Genomic DNA, 17,906 nt, shown 5'->3' with positions numbered 1-17,906 from the left:
TTTTTAACTTTACTTTGATTTGTAAAGTTTGTAACGTTGAATGGTCACAAAAGTAGATACCATTTATCTAATTTCATTGGACAGTGATTGTTTGGTAAACAAGTACTTGCCAAAGTGTACTTCGAAGACTGGTACTGGAACTCATAGACGAGTGGAGCTAGGTGTGCCGAGTTTGGGCTCGTTTTGTTAGTAATGTTGAGACCTTACCTCAGGACTTGATGGAGTGACCTGCAGGTGTACTTAGAAGACTGCTACTGGAATTGGTCTAATTGGTCTACTCGGTAATAGGTTTAGTCTACTCGAATGTGCGGTCTACTTGGTCTACTCGGTAATAGGTTTGGTCTACTCGAAGGTGTGGTCTACATGGTCTACTCGGTAATAGGTATGGTATACTCGAAGGAGCGGTCTAATTGGTCTACTTGGTAATAGGTTTGGTCTCCTCGAATGTAGGTACGGTCTACTTGGTCTACTCGGTAATAGGTTTGGTCTACTCGAATGTGCGGTCTACTTGGTCTACTCGGAAATTGATGTAGTCTACTCGGAAATTGGTGTGGTCTACTTGGTATACTCGGTGAAGGTACGGTCTACTTGGTCTACTCGGTGAAGGTGCGGTCTACTTGGTCTTCTCTGTGAAGGTGCGGTCTACTTGTTCTACTCGGAATTTGGTGTGGTATACTTGGTCTACTCGGTGAAGGTGCGGTCTACTTGGTCTACTCGGAAATTGATGTGGTCTACTTGGTCTATTCGATAATAGGATTGGTCTACTTGGTCTACTCGGTAATAGGATTAGTCTACTCGAAGGTGTGGTCTACTTGGTCGACTCGGTAATAGGTATGGTCTACTTGGACTAATCGGTGAAGGTGCGGTCTACTTGGTCTACACGGTAATAGGTATGGTCTACTCGAAGGTGCGGTCTAATTGGTCTACTCGGTAATAGGTTTGGTCTACTCGAAGGAGCGGTCTACTTCGTCTACTCGGTAATAGGTTTGGTCTACTCGAAGGTGCAGTCTACTTGGTCTACTCGGTAATAGGTTTGGTCTACTCGAAGGTGCGGTCTACTTGGTCTACTCGGTAATAGGTATGGTCTACTCGAAGGCGCGGTCTACTTGGTCTACTCGGTAATAGGTATGGTCTACTCGAAGGAGTGGTCTTATTGGTCTACTCAGTAATAGGTTTGGTCTACTCGAATGTGCGGTCTACTTGGTCTACTCGGTAATAGGTATGGTCTACTCGAAGGAGCGGTCTTATTGGTCTACTCAGTAATAGGTTTGGTCTACTCGAATGTGCGGTCTACTTGGTCTACTCGGTAATAGGTATGGTCTACTCGAAGGAGCGGTCTTATTGGTCTACTCAGTAATAGGTTTGGTCTACTCGAATGTGCGGTCTACTTGGTCTACTCGGTAAATCGGTAATAGGTATGGTCTACTCGAAGGAGCGGTCTTATTGGTCTACTCAGTAATAGGTTTGGTCTACTCGAAGGAGCGGTCTTATTGGTCTACTCAGTAATAGGTTTGGTCTACTCGAATGTGCGGTCTACTTGGTCTACTCGGTAATAGGTATGGTCTACTCGAAGGAGCGGTCTAATTGGTCTACTCGGTAATAGATTTGGTCTACTCGAATGTGCGGTCTACTTGGTCTACTCGGAAATTGATGTAGTCTACTCGGAAATTGGTGTGGTCTACCTACTTGGCCTACTCGGTGAAGGTGAGGTCATGGCGACATATCCAAGGATGTGGTTTTATGAAACCACGGTAAAAGTGAAACTGTTCGAACGGTTCCGAACACTGCTTTGTGTAGCGCATGTCGCGTGCCGAGTAGGTATACCTACTCGGCAGCCGCGATACACGCGACATGCGCTACACAGACCAAAAAGTTTGAGACGATGTAATAAAAGTTTCACTCAAAACGAGCCCAAACTCGGCAGTCGGCACACCAAGCTCCACTCGTCTATTAGTTCCAGTAGCAGTCTTCGAAGTACACCTGCAGGCCACTCCATCAAGGCCGGAGGTAAGGTCTCAACATAACTAACAAAACGAGCCCAAACTCGGTACATCTAGCTCTACTCGTCTATGAGTTCCAGTAGCAGTCTTCGAAGTACACGTCAGGTCACTCCATCAAGTTAGAAACTAAAATATATGAAATTTATAATCCCCTAAGTATGAAAAACTATAAATAAAATCTTTCCTTGGTGTGCCTTGGTTGTCGGTGCAGAATGCGTCAATGATCAAGTTTATTAGGTCAAATATTTTGTATACGTACAGCGATCTTTTCGTAAACGAGGACCTGCCTACAAGCGTCACAGCGTCTACTCACAAAGGCGTCCGAGCGCCGACTAAATTACTAAAATTAAAAATATTTCATTACAAATTTTTGTACAATAAATCAAGATAGTGACAAATAAAATAACCCTTATTTCCATGCAATAAGTATCACGCGTTACAGTTAAATATGTGAAAAAATAAGATTTGATTTTAATTTTTTTCTCAGCTTATTTGTAACATTTTGATAGTTTTAGTTCCTACCTTTTTGAGTTGGACATGTCTGCTTACTTAAAATATTTTTAAATAAGTAAATTTATTTTATTAAATAATAGAAAAATGCTTCTATATTCAGCACGATATTGTCAATATTTTGTGTGAAGAGGCAACGGAAATTATTTTTTACAATATTATCAACCAAAATTTTCGATTAAATAATTCCTACCATTTAAAGATTAAGGAGTAATCTATCTATGGTAATTATTAGTCAAATTTGGTATTGTATTATTATGCCGCAAAATGCATCGAAAAACTGCTTATTTTTGTCAGATTCGTAAACGCGTCCTTAAAGATTAAGGAGTAATCTATCTATGGTAATTATTAGTCAAATTTGGTATTGTATTATTTTGCCGCAAAATGCATCTAAAAACTGCTTATTTTTGTCAGATTCGTAAACGCGTCCTTAAAAATATAACTTATTTGTACACTTCTAAATTCTTGTAATCTTTACAGTTCAATGACTGCAATACAGGTGGCATTCACGGTCAATCCGTTTGGTGCGACGTTAAATGATTAAAGCGAAATGGACTTAGGGGAGAAACAATTTTTTAAGACAGTCAATCGAGAATCCCCAGTCACGGTCAAATTGTGAGCGTGGCTTATGACCCGCGCCATACAAGTACCATGCGATGTATTGACCGTGATTCTTTAGCTGGTACCTAGTGTCACATATGATGTTAAACATCGGTTCGTGGAAGTACTTATTAATATTAATTTTATAATTCTTATGTTATGTTTGTCAGTAAGTATAATAAATAAAGACGATATTGCATTGAAACCTGTATAAAATAATTTGCGTGATTTAGAAATAAATATTAAAAGTATATATGTATGTATCGACGTTTTATTTTTTAACCCCATTTTAAAAGTAATATTTTATAATAAATAACATAATTAAGTATAGCTCCATCTCTGTCTATAAGGGCACCCTAAATTTTAATCACATATATTTTCCGGATATTTCTAATGTAGGGATATAAATCCGCTACCTAAGAGTGGAAGAAAAATTGGTTGGATTGTACGGCAAAAAGATTTTAGACATGACGAATGAGGGATTCACTGAATGAATTCTGTCCGCGAACTTTTCCATCAATAATGTGCAAGGGAAATGTGTCGTGCGAAAATGTCTACCTGTACCATGAAAAATGTGGGCGTTCGAGGAAAATGTGCGGTGCAAGAATGCGTTGAAATGTCGCCATTACTCAAAATTATAGAACTAATAAACAAACCTCGCACTCATCACGCGCTTGTTATATATACGAAAAAACCTAACACCGAGGAGCCATTTCCACTAAAGCCAGGCTGAGCGAGGCGAGGTAAACAAGTCGATATGATTGGTTATTTACTAACACATTCCTCACTACATATCCATTATTCACGCACATTATTGGTGGATAAGCACCCTTTCTATACCGTCACAACTTATTTTTAATGAAAATTTACATGTGCACATAAATATATTTCTTCATTTTTTTCTTAGGAATTTGTTCGCCATTTCAAAATCATTTCAATTCTCTCAACTACATTGAAGACGATAAATAGTGGCGAAAGTACAATTTTAATTACAGGTAAACTACATGAATGTGAAAATAAAACTCCTTAAATATATTGCATCTTTTTATTTTAATAGAAAACTTATATTTACAATCTAGTCTATAGGAGAACATGATTATTTACAAATGAGAAAATTATTACAACTACATGGTATTATTTTTAAATAAATTACAATACATATGTAACGTAGATACATATTAGTATCCTGTTTTTGTGTATATGGTGTCGCAAGTAGGTAGCCATTTGTTACACTATTAAAGAAATAAGCTTATTTGAATATTTACCGTACAGGTGTAAATTCGGCCTAATCATGTGTCATATCAATTTACAACTTGGTAACGTTGACACAAATTTCATTTCGTTATTACAAACATCAAAAGAATATAAGCAATTAATTTTCAAGGAAAATTAGTCCTCTTACCCGGACGGAGCAGGCCGCTTCATGCCTCCATACAATTTATAGGCAATACAGAAAATATACTATTTACAAACGATACAAAATATAAAAAGAAAAATGTCACACAGAAAAACGATCAAATGTTTTTTTATTATTTCCACAAATGAAAAAAAAAAGATAGCTGAAGTATTAACATAGAACAAGGAAAAACATTGTGCGTACGATGTCAACGGTGTGTGCATGAAACATAACGTATAACTTTAAATTAACAGTGTGAGAACGTTTAGAATTTAAAATTATGTCTGCGTAGATTACAATTAATTTTAATCCTTAAGTATAAAGTATTTAGGTCACTAATTGCTTGGACGCGATGGTCTGTTTCGCGTATTCCGTGTCAACGAGCCCGCGACACACGAGCGAGAATTCGTGCACCGACTCCAGTAATTTACGCTTGCTAGTCTTTTCCCTGCAATTAGAGAATATAAAAATAAGGAATAAGCAAAAATGATAGTATTAACAATGCTATTGCGTTATGGCAATGAAGCATTTACTTAAATATTTTTACATGTGTAAAACAAATCTACTACACCAAATAAAAAAGCGCGATTTGAAAACTCTTTATTTTCTTAAGGGATGTAGAATATAAAATAAATATTTATGCACAGTGTCGTTTCATTAGACTTTTAGAAGTAAAGTAAAAAATTACAGTGTTTGAAAAAAAAAACATGTTGAAGTAGTATGTTTTAAATTGAACTGACTCGGCGGGTCAGTGCCAGCAGCACACGGCACCGACACTAGAACATTCCCCACCTGAGCACGGCATCGATGAAGCGGTGCTTGTGCGCGGGCGTGGCGTGGTGCGTGGGGAAGTCGGGCGCCGTGAGCGCCGCGCGCAGCCACGTGCCCAGCGAGCCGGAGCCCCACGCGGCGCGGTTTAGTGCCAGCAATAGTTCCGCTAGGGGCTCCATCTGGTTGCGGGGACTCGCACCGCCTGAGAAACAATTATTTAGTTTATTTGAAAACAAAATTCTGAAGAATTAAAGTAGAAAAAAAGTGTAATAGTGTGTTTTTTTTTAATAAATAAAGTAATCTAAAACCCAATAAGACGCGATGTGGTGATTTAAACTGGCAAAGTTTATTGAAGCGGTGTAACATACCGATACACCGCAGCGCAGCATACGTGAGCTCTGGAGCCGCGTCTCGTAACGCACGCGGATTTCGCGCAGCCAGCGCGCTGAGAAACAGGCACGACGAGCGCGCTGCGTGTACTTCCCACACTCGCACGCACCCGCAAGCTGCGGACACATACATTTTTTAATAAAGTATAGTGTATACAGAGTAGAAGATTTAAATGTGTTATAAAAGTAATGCAAAGAGTGTTCCCAATTATATGATTGATAGAATGTGCCACGTGTAACCCAATATTTATCGTATTTAATCAAGTTTTATTGTAATAAATGAATACTTGAGATATCGTTGTTTTATTTTGTCTTCTGATAATACAACCACAAGTACTCTCACAGTAAATTCGCGTCTAATGCGCAATAAAATAGACACTATTAAAATTACTGGCGATACTCTAAACCCTACTACGATATTCTCCATATAAATAGAAAAGATATCGAAATGAGAGACGTCGTAAATCAATCCGTCTTCTCAGTCATTCAACGACCAACAAAAAGATTGATGAGGCGAAGCCCAACTCACCAAGCTGAACGAGATCCGGCACCACACTCTCTAACGCATCAATAAAATGCGGTTTCTTCCTCGTCATCATATGAAGCATTGTAAATAACGCTTCAACTAAATCCGGTTTCTGGAACTTGGGCGGTGTTGTGTTCGTCAATTGACTCTGTGCCAGTAAGCGAGCGGTCGCACAAACCGCGGATAATAACACTTCCTTCACTTGCTCGCATTCCTCACCCACCATTAGGACTAGCTGGAAATAAAATATTTTTTTTGTGTATGTGTGTTTTTTTTGTAATATTATTAATGCGAAAGTGTTGTTTTAGTGTCTTTATTTCGCGTCGCAATGTGAATTAATGGTAAAACTTTTGTATCTAGAGATAGTAATGAATTTAAAGGGATTAAAAGGAAATTCATACATTCCTATGGTAACAATTAGTTTATGATATATTTTTTTTGGCAATATACATATTGTGTTTTGTAGACATTTTTTTATAAGGACAATTTACAAAACAGACACCATTACATGATTACATATATAAAAGATACAAATAGATAGCCGAGTGTTGTTTTTATTACAAGTTGCCACGGCTTGTTATTTGTTTTGTATGCTAAAGGATGTAATTTTTATTGTTATAATTTACATATAAAGAAATTTTGAAATTGAAAACTTACAAGTTTTACAACATCCAAGCCAATAGGACAGGGCTTCGTGTTGAAGGCTGTGATAGTGAGCTGCGAGATCTGGTCTATAAAGGGCACACAGTCGCCCATCATTGTGGACACTGTTTGCTTCAGTACTAAAAACATCGGCTGAAAACATAAAAACAAATTAATTTCCATATACAGGGTGTCCCACTATCGGTATACTAAGCGCGAAGGGACTTGTAGTTTTGCAATTGATCACGTCAAAAATACTTAAACAAATAAATTACGTCAAAATTTTTTCCTTAAAATCCATGGTTTCTCTTCTAACTTCGCGCAGCCGGCATATACCGCTTCGCTAATGTGAGCATTTTGTCTATGAAAAAATAATCTTTAAAGAAAGCTCACGTGAGGGTGGTAGTTGGGCGGGCGTCGCATTGTTGAATAAATTTTGGCAATCATTGCGTGTTCTTAAAACTTGCTATCTATTGCGCACGTTCTAGAGACCTCTTCGCGCACGCAATAACACGTGCAAAATCAGAAGATGACAGCGCACTGGATGTTATTTTATGTTCGAATCACACAGTTGCGCACATGTCTGTGTACACAAATGTTGTGTTATAATAAAGCAGGAAATTGGACAATTATTTGTGTAGAATTTTAAAGCGCGTTGAGTGTATGGTCAGGGGGGTTTCACCCAGAAGTTTAGGTATGTTCCACTCGCCGCCCGCGCGCTCACTGCATAGGTCGCGTGACGTGTGTTCGCGTACCTATGATAAATCGGCGGCGAGTACCAACCCTGAGCTATTTTGCTACACAGCTAGCTATTATTTATGCCTAAAGTTGATTATTGTTAGGGAGTGAACCTTCCGTACGTAGTACTATTATACAGGGTGTTCCAAAAAGTAGTGATGAACGAAAGCTGTGAGGTAGAGGACCAAGAGGGCTATCCGAATTACCCCCATGTATGTTATGCGATTTTTCGTATTTTCGGAGTTATGACTTTTTTTTTTCAATTTTTCATCCATCGCTGTGATATGCGCTACTTTTTGGGACACCTTGTATATTCTGTGGTATGGTACCGAAAGGCCCCTCCATTAAGTAGAAAAAGTAGCGCCACCTCCACCAGGCGCGGCACGTGCGGCATGGCGGCGAGCGCGGGCAGCAGCGCGCGCAGCAGCTCGGCGGCGAGCGGCGGCTGGCAGCTCAGCCCCGCCATCAGCGCCGCGCCGCACTCCGCCGCCACCGTGCCGCCGCTCTCCGCTTGGGACTGCCAATACAATACGATTGAGTTTCGATAAATATCATTGAAAATACGAAAATACGATTGAGATTATTTTTTGGAACGAAGTTCCTTATCGCGCGTTGTGAAAAGGGGCTAGGCGGAAAAAATTCTCACGAAAAGTTGTAATGACACTTTTTGCGACAGACAGAGACAGAAAAACACGTGCACGCCGTGCGAAGTGCACGTGTTTTTCTGTCTCTCTCTCTCATAGAAAGCATGTGCTGACTTGCTTTAGTTCGTTCGTTCCATCCGGGTGGCCCTTGACACCTGTCAAAACTTTTTATTTATCCGTTTAACCTCGATTTAAAGTGGAAAAGAATGCGTTAATTGAACGTTGCCCTCATGTTGGATGGCATAGTGTACCTGCACGGCGATCTGCGCGGCGAGGTGGTGCGCGAGGCGGGCGAGCAGCGGCAGGGCGGTGCGCGGCTCGCTGGCCGCCAGCGCCGCGCCGGCCGCGCTCGTCAGCTGCCGCCGCACCCACGCGTCCGACGTGCCCTCCGCGCTCTGATGCAAATTCAAATTGTCTTTATTTGCTGAATGTTGTTACATAGCTGAGGTACGAAATTTATAGGTTCTTAGACATTCTGCTCGTAGTTGAGCGTTATTATATAACGTTATTTAATGAAGGGAATATGTTACGATCACACTGAGCACTGTTGTGTATTCTTGCCTTGTTAAAAATATTTTGTAATTATGACTGCAATAGAAATATCGCACGTATGACACAGCAATAAATATAAATATATCAAATAATTATTTTTTTCTAATGTAGAAAATTAAAAAAGATGAATACTATCATATTATTTTTATGTATTTATTGTATAAAATAAAATGTCAACGCTTTTCAACAAGTTTTTATAAGCTTCACTTGTATATTTCTAAATTTATATGTAACCGACATGTTTTATTTTACGATTTTCACCTATATTTTAAACGGACAGTTTTATTTCAAACTTTGTTTTTATCAATATAATAATTTCTTAAGATTTAGTGTATTCAGTGTTTTATTTTTTTTAACTGCATTAATATTTATTAGAGAATCTGATTACTATCGTCATGTACAGTCAATCTATACTAATATTATAAAGCTGAAGCGTTTGTTTGTTTGAACTCGCTAATATCGGGAAATACTGGTCCGATTTGAAAAATTCTTTCGGTGTTAGAAAGTTAATTTATCGATGAAAGCTATAGGCTATATATAGTTGTGGTCATATAATTAAGAACGATTTGAAGTAGAAGATTAAGAAGTTGAGATGTGCACCTTCTGAGAAGCAACTAGTTATGTCATAAAATAGCCACATCAATAGAGCAACTAAGTTTAAGAATAAATAATAAAATCGCCAACAATTTTTTTTCAAAAATAATTTATTTTACCAAAGCAACACATTCAAATAAGAGTGAAGCTGGACAAATAATTAAGAACGATTAATTTATCTGCTCGGGAATTGTTTTGTATGACACTTTCATTTAAAAATTTACAATAATATGTTGCGCGAAAAATTTATAAAGCAAGTTAATACATTTTTAACTAAAAATAATATTTAATAGCATGTCCACGGCTTTTTATTACTGCTTTACACCGGCGAGGCATTGACTCTATTTATTTTTGACATTTTGCTACAGAAATAGAGTTCCATTCTTCTAAAAAAACGTCGTACAGCTCCATTAAAGTTCGACACTGTGTATTTGAAACCTTTTTCTTTACTTCGAACCACAGATTCTCTATTGGGTTTAGGTCAGAGCTGTTAGCTGGCCAGGCCAAAACAGAAACTGACGGCGCTGTTAGAAATTACAGTGTGTGCAGTGTGCTGGGTCATTGTCATGCTGGAATGTCCAAATAACCGGTAGAACTTCTTCAGCATAAGGTAGCATTGTTTCTTCCAGTATATTTTTATATTGGAATTGATCCATGTTACCTTCTATCAACTTTACAGGTCCAACACCATGTCCAGAAAAGCACCCCCAAATTTTCACATTTCCACCACCTTGCTTTAATGTAACTTTCGTGTACTTAGGGTCGAATTCTGTATTCGGAGGACGTCGAAGATAACGTTTTCCATCGGAACATACTTTGTTTATTTTCGTTTCGTCAGACAAAAGTACATTTTTCCAATTTCGCACAGTCCAGTGTTCATATTTTCTTGCAAATCTAAGCCGGGCTTGCCTGTGACAAAGTTTCAACATGGGTACTTTTCTTGCTATCCGACCATGCAATTTTTCTTCTACCAAACGTCTTCGAATAGTGCGTGCTGAGATTGCTGAAGGGTTATTTTCCCCGCAATATTCTTTTCTCAGCTCATTGGACCCCTTAACAGGATTTTGTTTCGCCATACGGACGATGTTTAGGTCATCTCGAGGAGTTGTTTTTCTCTGTCTTGGCATACGTGGGACATCCGAAGTTGTTTAATACGTATCAAAATGTCTTATGGCGTGGAAAACCATAGTTTTTGAACATTGCAGATGATCAGTTATATTTTTATAAGACTAATTCTTCCTGCGAAGAATTATTATAACTTCCCTAGTAGATTTATCACAACTTTTATTTTTTTAATAAGAAGTAATCACTTTTAATCTTTTGCATCACTTAATGGCGCCAGAATTATACAAACAGTAACCTACAACCACAAATCGAGTCGAGTGTTCACTATTTAAATTTGAATAAAAGTATAAACTATTTAGCGTTCTTAATTACGTGACCAGCCAGTAAATAGGAATACTATGTTTAGAAGTAGTGTAAAAAGTTTGTGTATTAATTTTCAGGCTAATCACGTGTATTAATGAATACAGTGATTAATTGGAAAAGTATTTCTATATCGAGCAAAATAAAAATAATTACATGAAATTAGTTATGCATCTTAGTCTGAAAAAATCTTCCCTTTGTATCAGCGTTCTTAATTATATGACCACCACTGTATCATCACGCTAAGACCAACAGGAGCTGAACCACGCAGGTGAAACCGCGGGGAATAGCTAGTATAACATAAATATAGACATTACAGTGGCACATACCAGCGCAGCCTGCACGATATCGTGCACGAGCGCGGCCGCGGGCGCCGCGCAATCACAGAGTAATGTGCAATGTGCTTACGGGACAGTCAATATCTATACATATAATAAATCTGTAGAAGGGTCAAATTCTTTACATTGAAAATATTGAAAAAATAAATAGCAGGGGGTGTTACTGGATCGATACCAAACCCAAATATGTGATTAAAAAATTTTTGTCTGTCTGTCTGTCTGGTTGTATGTGAAGACATCACGTAAAAACTAACGGTTCGATTTCGATGAAACTTGGTATAATTATACCTTATTATCCTGGGCGTAAAATAGGATACTTTTTATCCTGGAAAAATACGTAGAAAAAAAAATATCTTCATTTTTCAGTTTTATCCATAGACGTTGTTCTATAGAACCGCGAACACACGTTGCGTTACCCACATTGGATTCTTTTTTTTTTTGTAAGATGTCATTGTCAGAGTTACTCAAAATGGAGAAATAAACCATCCACGCGAAGACGGACATCCGCGCAGACGGAGTCGCGGGCGGAAGCTAGTTCTTAAACATATAGGAAGGGTCGTGTCCGTACCAGCGCAGCCTGCACGATATCGTGCACGAGCGCGGCCGCGGGCGCGGCGCAGTCGCACGCGAGGCGGCGCAGCGCCAGCGCGGCGGCCACCGGGCTGCGGGCCAGCGCACCGCCCGCCGCGCGCACGCACTGCATGCCGAGCGGCTCCGCGCCTGCCGCACGACCTGCCGCTTCTGTTTCCAGCCAACATATCCACGATGCGTACGTGCCTGTAAATGGATATGGTATATAATAATATAATATATAATCCATAAAGAGACGTAATGGCGCGTTAAATTGTATTACATATAAAGATATGAAATAAGCTACTATCAACATGTGGAAGAAAATGGAACAGTGTAATAAAATTGTAGATAGATACTTTATTGCACACACAGAAATTAACATAAAATAGAATTAATATAGTAGAGAGAGTTTGTAATTGGTAATCTAAAAACAATTTATTGTAATTTATAAAAATCATTTGACATGTAATAAATTCCGATCGGTTAATGAACAGTATAGTTAGATTAAAACTTAATGGCAATCCGGAAGTTAGGTACAGATATGAGTGCAGGTGCGCACAGATCCTTTGACGTCTCGCTAATACCTAAAATTGTTTTCTGCGCATCAGATCGTACGATGTTCCAAGCCGCCATTAAGTTTGAATCGTACTGTATCATCGATTCCTTACATACCAATACAATCTAACGCAGTATCGAGCGTGCGTTGGTCCGTCGTGTCGCCCACCAAGTGCACGGCATGCCGCAGCATGTGCGTTGGCATGGCGGGCCACGTCAGTAACTACACTAATACGTACCAATACAATCGAGTGCCGTATCCAGCGTGCGTTGGTCCGTCGTGTCTCCCACCAGATGCACCGCATGTCTCAACATGGCCGGCAGCGAGGCGGGTGCGTCGCCATGGCGGGCCACGTCAGTAACTACACTAATACGTACCAATACAATCGAGTGCCGTATCCAGCGTGCGTTGGTCCGTCGTGTCTCCCACCAGATGCACCGCATGTCTCAACATGGCCGGCAGCGAGGCGGGTGCGTCGCCATGGCGGGCCACGTCAGTAACTACACTAATACGTACCAATACAATCGAGTGCCGTATCCAGCGTGCGTTGGTCCGTCGTGTCTCCCACCAGATGCACCGCATGTCTCAACATGGCCGGCAGCGAGGCGGGTGCGTCGCCATGGCGGGCCACGTCAGTAACTACACTAATACGTACCAATACAATCGAGTGCCGTATCCAGCGTGCGTTGGTCCGTCGTGTCTCCCACCAGATGCACCGCATGTCTCAACATGGCCGGCAGCGAGGCGGGTGCGTCGCCATGGCGGGCCACGTCGGCGAGCGCCGCGAAGGCGTGCAGCACGGCCTCGCGCCGCCCCTCCGAGTGCGCGCCCGTGAACGCGCGCTCCACCACCTCCCAGCACCACTCGCCGAGCACCGCGTAGCAGTACATCTAGTGACGAGATTCATACATAATCTTAATATATATAAATCTCGTGTCACAATGTTTGTCCTCAATGGACTCCTAAACCACTTAACCGATTATAATAAAATTCGCACACCATGTGCAATTCGATCCAACTTGAGAGATAGGATAGTTTAAATCTCAAATCGTTTCAGAGAATGCGGGCGAAGCCGCGGGCGGTAAGCCTAGTATTATAACAAATTTCATTTTATATATTTTATATTCGCTTATAAGCAAGCGAGATCGAGGTAAAGCGTTTCCATATTTTTATAAAAAAGATGTAAAGTGTTTGATTGGTTGAAAACGCTAATGACAGGAAATGGTTGTTTGAATTGAAATATGTATTATTTTTGTGCTGGCTAGTCCGTTTATGAAGGAGAGCTAAACAACAGCATACAACTGATAAGAGTAGAAAAGCCATGACAATTTTTCTTTTTAAACTATTGAGAGCAGAATAAATTGCATGAGTTAGATAGTGCTAATTTATAAGTGTGCGGGTGAGAATTAAGATTGAAAAAGTATAAATTAAAAGAATATCATACTTACAATTGCGTCTCCTACATCCTGTCGATAGCACCTCATGAGTTCTAGATCATCCTGCGATAGGTCTGAGTCTGGTGGCATTTCGGACTTTGTTATTAAAGTCACAAGTAGCTGCGAAAAAACATCCCGCCATATCGGTTGCATTTTCTCTGTGCCATCTGTCACATTCAATATTTCATCCTGTAAAAAGACATACATTTGTGTTACCAAAATATATTTTAAATAAATAGATCATTTTATCATAAATCCATTGCATTAACGTGGTATAATGTTGAATTTATAAGAAACAATATTATTTTTCATCAATTAATTTCTAAAACGGAATATAAAAAGGTTTCAACAAAAAAAATCGATCATCAAAAAAATCATAGTGGCACATCAACATTAATAAGTGCAATATTGAACCTGCAAAGTGTACCAGAAGCCAAACAGCAGGTTCGATCTCGTCTCGTGCAGTGGGTAGTAGCCCGGCGACGCTTGCGCAGCGAGCAGCAGTTGCAGTAGGAGTTTTCCCCCTGCTCCGGCCTCCGCCCCCGCGCTAGTGCCTTCGCCCCCGCCCTCGGTGCCCTCTTGCACCATTTGCACTAACGTCCCCGAGTGACATTCAGCTACGGCGACGCAACATGTGATCAAGGCGCACAGCAATTCCTATAAAAAAATATATGCAATAAAAGAGACGAAAAAATTATTGCAAATTTTTAATGCTGTTAAAATTACTAAAATTATTTAGATCAAGTTACTTATTTTATATTCAATCACACCAGAGCGGCTATTCTATCATAAACTCATATTTAATTATTATTATCAATCAGTATGCAAATTCAAATTCTAAACAAATATAAATCTACTAAATAAGAGCAGCGCGAGCGCGGTCTGCTGGTGGCGGTACGCGTCACTGAACCTTCTAGAACATTCCACACCCTCCACTCATAGGACCTTCTAGAACGCACACGTACCTCATTAATCGAGTCGGGCACGTTGTACTCCGCCATAACAGGCGCTACGAGACTCGCTAGATCAGATAGCAATGCGCGCGCAGCCCGCTGGTGGCGGTGCGCGTCTCCGTGCGTGCCTGCTACTCGTACCGCTGAGAGGCACGCTTCGCACGCTTCTAGAGCCGACCCGCTGACTACGCCGTTGCTCCTGTTGGTATAAAATAAAGCTGTAACAAACAAACTTAAAAAAAAACAACTATCGAGTTTTGTTTTGGTAGTGTTTGGTAAAGTAAAGCGAGCAACTTTTTTAAATCTAAATTCTATGAATACAATTTTTATATACTTGTAAAGTTGTAACAGTTTGATTTGTAAATTTTTGAATTCTAGTTTAAAACCTTCATTAGAATACTTGATAAATAATAATCTTAAGATTTTTTATTAAATCATCAAAATAAGACTTTACATACATTATGAAATGTTACATAACTTATAAACTAATGCATATTATATAATTCAAAATTCAAAAAAAAAAACATATAGAAAACACTTACACATAGAAAAATATAAGGAAAGCCAATAACACTGAATCATCATGAATTTCAATTGAAATAGTGACAAGACAGACATACATGAACCAAACAACCAAAGTCATTACAGAATGCCGAAAAAAATCGGACATCACACTTCACAATGAACTTACACATACAAAACATGAACAGCTGTTTGGAGAGCTCTTAACATAGGAGTTCTATCTGTGAATGAGATTGGTGAATCCGTAGATTCATCGCTACCTAGCGAGAGCCAGCTGGCTGCACATGATGCTGCCAATGTCCACGAGTTTATAGTTTCTTCGCTTGGTGGACTGTTACTGTAATCACTGTAATTGAGAACATGTAATAAATTAGCTTAACTTGCTTGGTTGTTTCAATTTTCGGGCAAAATGTATACAAATATTAAATCGTTATCTTCATGAATTTAAAAACAAGTCGAACAATTATAGTTATTGATGGACAATAATAACTAAAAATCATTAATTGGACACACAATTAAAATTAAAATAGATAAATGTACCATAATTCAATAAAAATCACATATAAATGATAAAACATAAAACATATTCTGTTTTCAATGATTATGAACATATTGTTAATGTTATTTATGAACAAAATAAGCAGAATACTAACTTAAACACTGTTTGCAGTATCCTCAACATGTCATCCATCACCATGGAACAAGCTTGATGCAGAGCAGCACGATTCTTGCTCCTTAGCGATGTTCCCATTGTCATACTGTTGTACTAAAAACATTTAAATTATGTTTATTGTTTATATACTTTTATATACATAATATTCATTTATGAAGCATTTTTGAAGTGAAACTTTGTTACGCACGTTGAGAGTAAAATTTCAAGGTCGCTTCATGGCAATACTGTCAAGTCATGGAGTATGGCGACAATTTTGGTATTATAGCATATTATTGCCAAAGAAGTTTCACTTATGACACAAGTGCTAGGCAGACATACTCTTTTTTATACTTTGACTGAATCAAATACATACATTATGTACATATTCATTAAATTATAAATCTAAAAGCAGAATTTTTATTCATTATTACAAAATAAAATATTTAAACTATTGCAACTCACTTCTTCTGGTATTACAGTAAGAACTTCTAGAAGCAAGGAGGAATTCTGTGTGGATGATAATGGAACAAGTGTACTAGGAAGATCCTCCGAACCTCTCTGGAGAATGAAAGCTGCCAACTAAAATGGAAAATGTAACATTACAGATTAATAAATTGGAAAAATAACATATATAAAAGGCATGAAAAAGTCTACATTATGTCATATAGGTACTTACACTTATACATAAGCGATTTGTTACAATTTTTGGCCCATTAGCATAAGTAATAACAGATTGAAGTAATTTATTTTTCAATTCTTCATAGCTTTCAGATGGCAATTCATTCCAACAACGTAGAATCTTTGTATGCAATGTGGTAGCTGCAAAAAACTGAATCTCTGTTCCCTGTAATAAGCAGATGGAGACATTTTAGAATACTGGATATAGCTGTGGAAGTGGAATAGACAGTTTAACAGACATAACCTGAACTTAGTGTTTAATAGAAGTAGAAGTCAAAATAATTAAGTAGAAAAGGTAGAATAATAAAATAAATAAGGAAACATCTCACTTTAATTATTGTCAATTACCTTGGTAGGTTGTAGGAGGTCCCATACAAAATTCCAGGCTTCAGGAACCCTTTGCGCAGCAGTCAACCAAGTATGAGCTTTTGCTCGTTCCGCTTGCTCGCCGTTGTAAAATACGGACACCGCATATTCTAAATTCTGCATTGTGTACTCCATGGCTACAACGACGAGTAAAATTTATCCACACAAGAACATAGCATTCAAGAACACAATTAATACCACTGCGCTTTTGCTGTTCGGATAATCATGAATATAATATGGTGAACGGTGGTAAATAATTTACTAAATGATTTTAAAATTGAAGAAATCTCAATATTATTGACTACCCGCTGATTAACGTCAATTGTCAATGTAAAAATGAAAATGACAGATAAATTAAATATGACAATGACGCGTGGTCGTGTTACCTTATTATTAAACTTAATTTCCCTGTTAATTTCTAAATATGTTACTAAAAATATATATATTTTACTTTTATACGTACAAATATGGAGATCTATAATTGCATAAGATTATCCTTGTGGTGATTTTTATTAGAAGTGAACAAAATTAATTGAATAGATACCGGTTTGTAGACTGATATTTGATAGTTCGGACGTATTATATTAATTAATGAAAGGGAAGAAGAGAAGTAATTAATCGTTAGTGGAGTGGCAACTCACAAGTCACAACTGGGCACTGGCAACTCGCTAGTCGCTAGCCGGCAGCTTATATTGAAATGTATATTACTTTAAAAGGCCCTACTCACGGTTCAACACAACCAACAATCTGCTGAAACAATTTGTTGCAGTCGCGATTGAGCGTTCTCTACTCACGATTCATCCAACCCTCAATCTGATGACACAATTTCATTCCGCGATTGCTTGCCACAACGTGTGCACGTCACGTTGATGCCTGGCCTGATGCTAAACCTCAACGCAATAATACGCATTATTAATGGATATACAATTTATGAAATATAAGATAATTATCTTTGTAAAGCTTGTATTTTTTCCAATTTTATTGATAGATTTCAAGGGCTATAAAGTATAAACGGCTATAAAATATAAACATCTTCCTCAAATAT

The 17,906-nt window shown here is 38.6% G+C and overlaps 1 protein-coding gene across 1 annotated transcript; it reads right to left on the bottom strand.

Annotated features, from left to right (window-relative positions):
* Positions 1-4,141: 4,141 nt before the first annotated feature.
* Positions 4,142-17,178, bottom strand: LOC123692713 (importin-13). Its single transcript, XM_045637486.1, has 17 exons — positions 16,844-17,178; positions 16,494-16,661; positions 16,280-16,396; positions 15,819-15,931; positions 15,335-15,511; positions 14,656-14,842; positions 14,105-14,347; positions 13,703-13,879; positions 12,910-13,144; positions 11,694-11,902; positions 8,468-8,611; positions 7,940-8,089; positions 6,850-6,987; positions 6,196-6,427; positions 5,646-5,783; positions 5,299-5,479; positions 4,142-4,954 (listed from the first exon to the last, which is right to left on the bottom strand). Exons 1-17 carry the CDS (start codon positions 16,994-16,996, stop codon positions 4,834-4,836), a joined length of 2,883 nt encoding a protein of 960 aa, XP_045493442.1. The 5' UTR covers positions 16,997-17,178; the 3' UTR covers positions 4,142-4,833.
* Between the last annotated feature and the right edge of the window lie 728 nt (positions 17,179-17,906).

Source organism: Colias croceus, chromosome 6 (assembly GCF_905220415.1).
Source record: "Colias croceus chromosome 6, ilColCroc2.1".
Classification (NCBI taxonomy): Eukaryota; Metazoa; Arthropoda; class Insecta; order Lepidoptera; family Pieridae; genus Colias; species Colias croceus.
Note: the sequence above shows the minus strand (reverse complement) of the source record. Positions and strands in the feature narration are given on the sequence as shown.

Excerpts from the sequence above, each read along its gene's own strand:
- LOC123692713 (XM_045637486.1), bottom strand. The coding sequence starts at position 16,996 with ATGGAGTACACAATGCAGAATTTAGAATATGCGGTGTCCGTATTTTAC. Across the intron at positions 15,512-15,818 it reads ATACTGCAAACAGTGTTTAA|TGATTACAGTAACAGTCCAC; the intron begins GTTAGTATTCTG and ends TCTCAATTACAG. Across the intron at positions 5,480-5,645 it reads TGCTGCGCTGCGGTGTATCG|GCGGTGCGAGTCCCCGCAAC; the intron begins GTATGTTACACC and ends ATTGTTTCTCAG.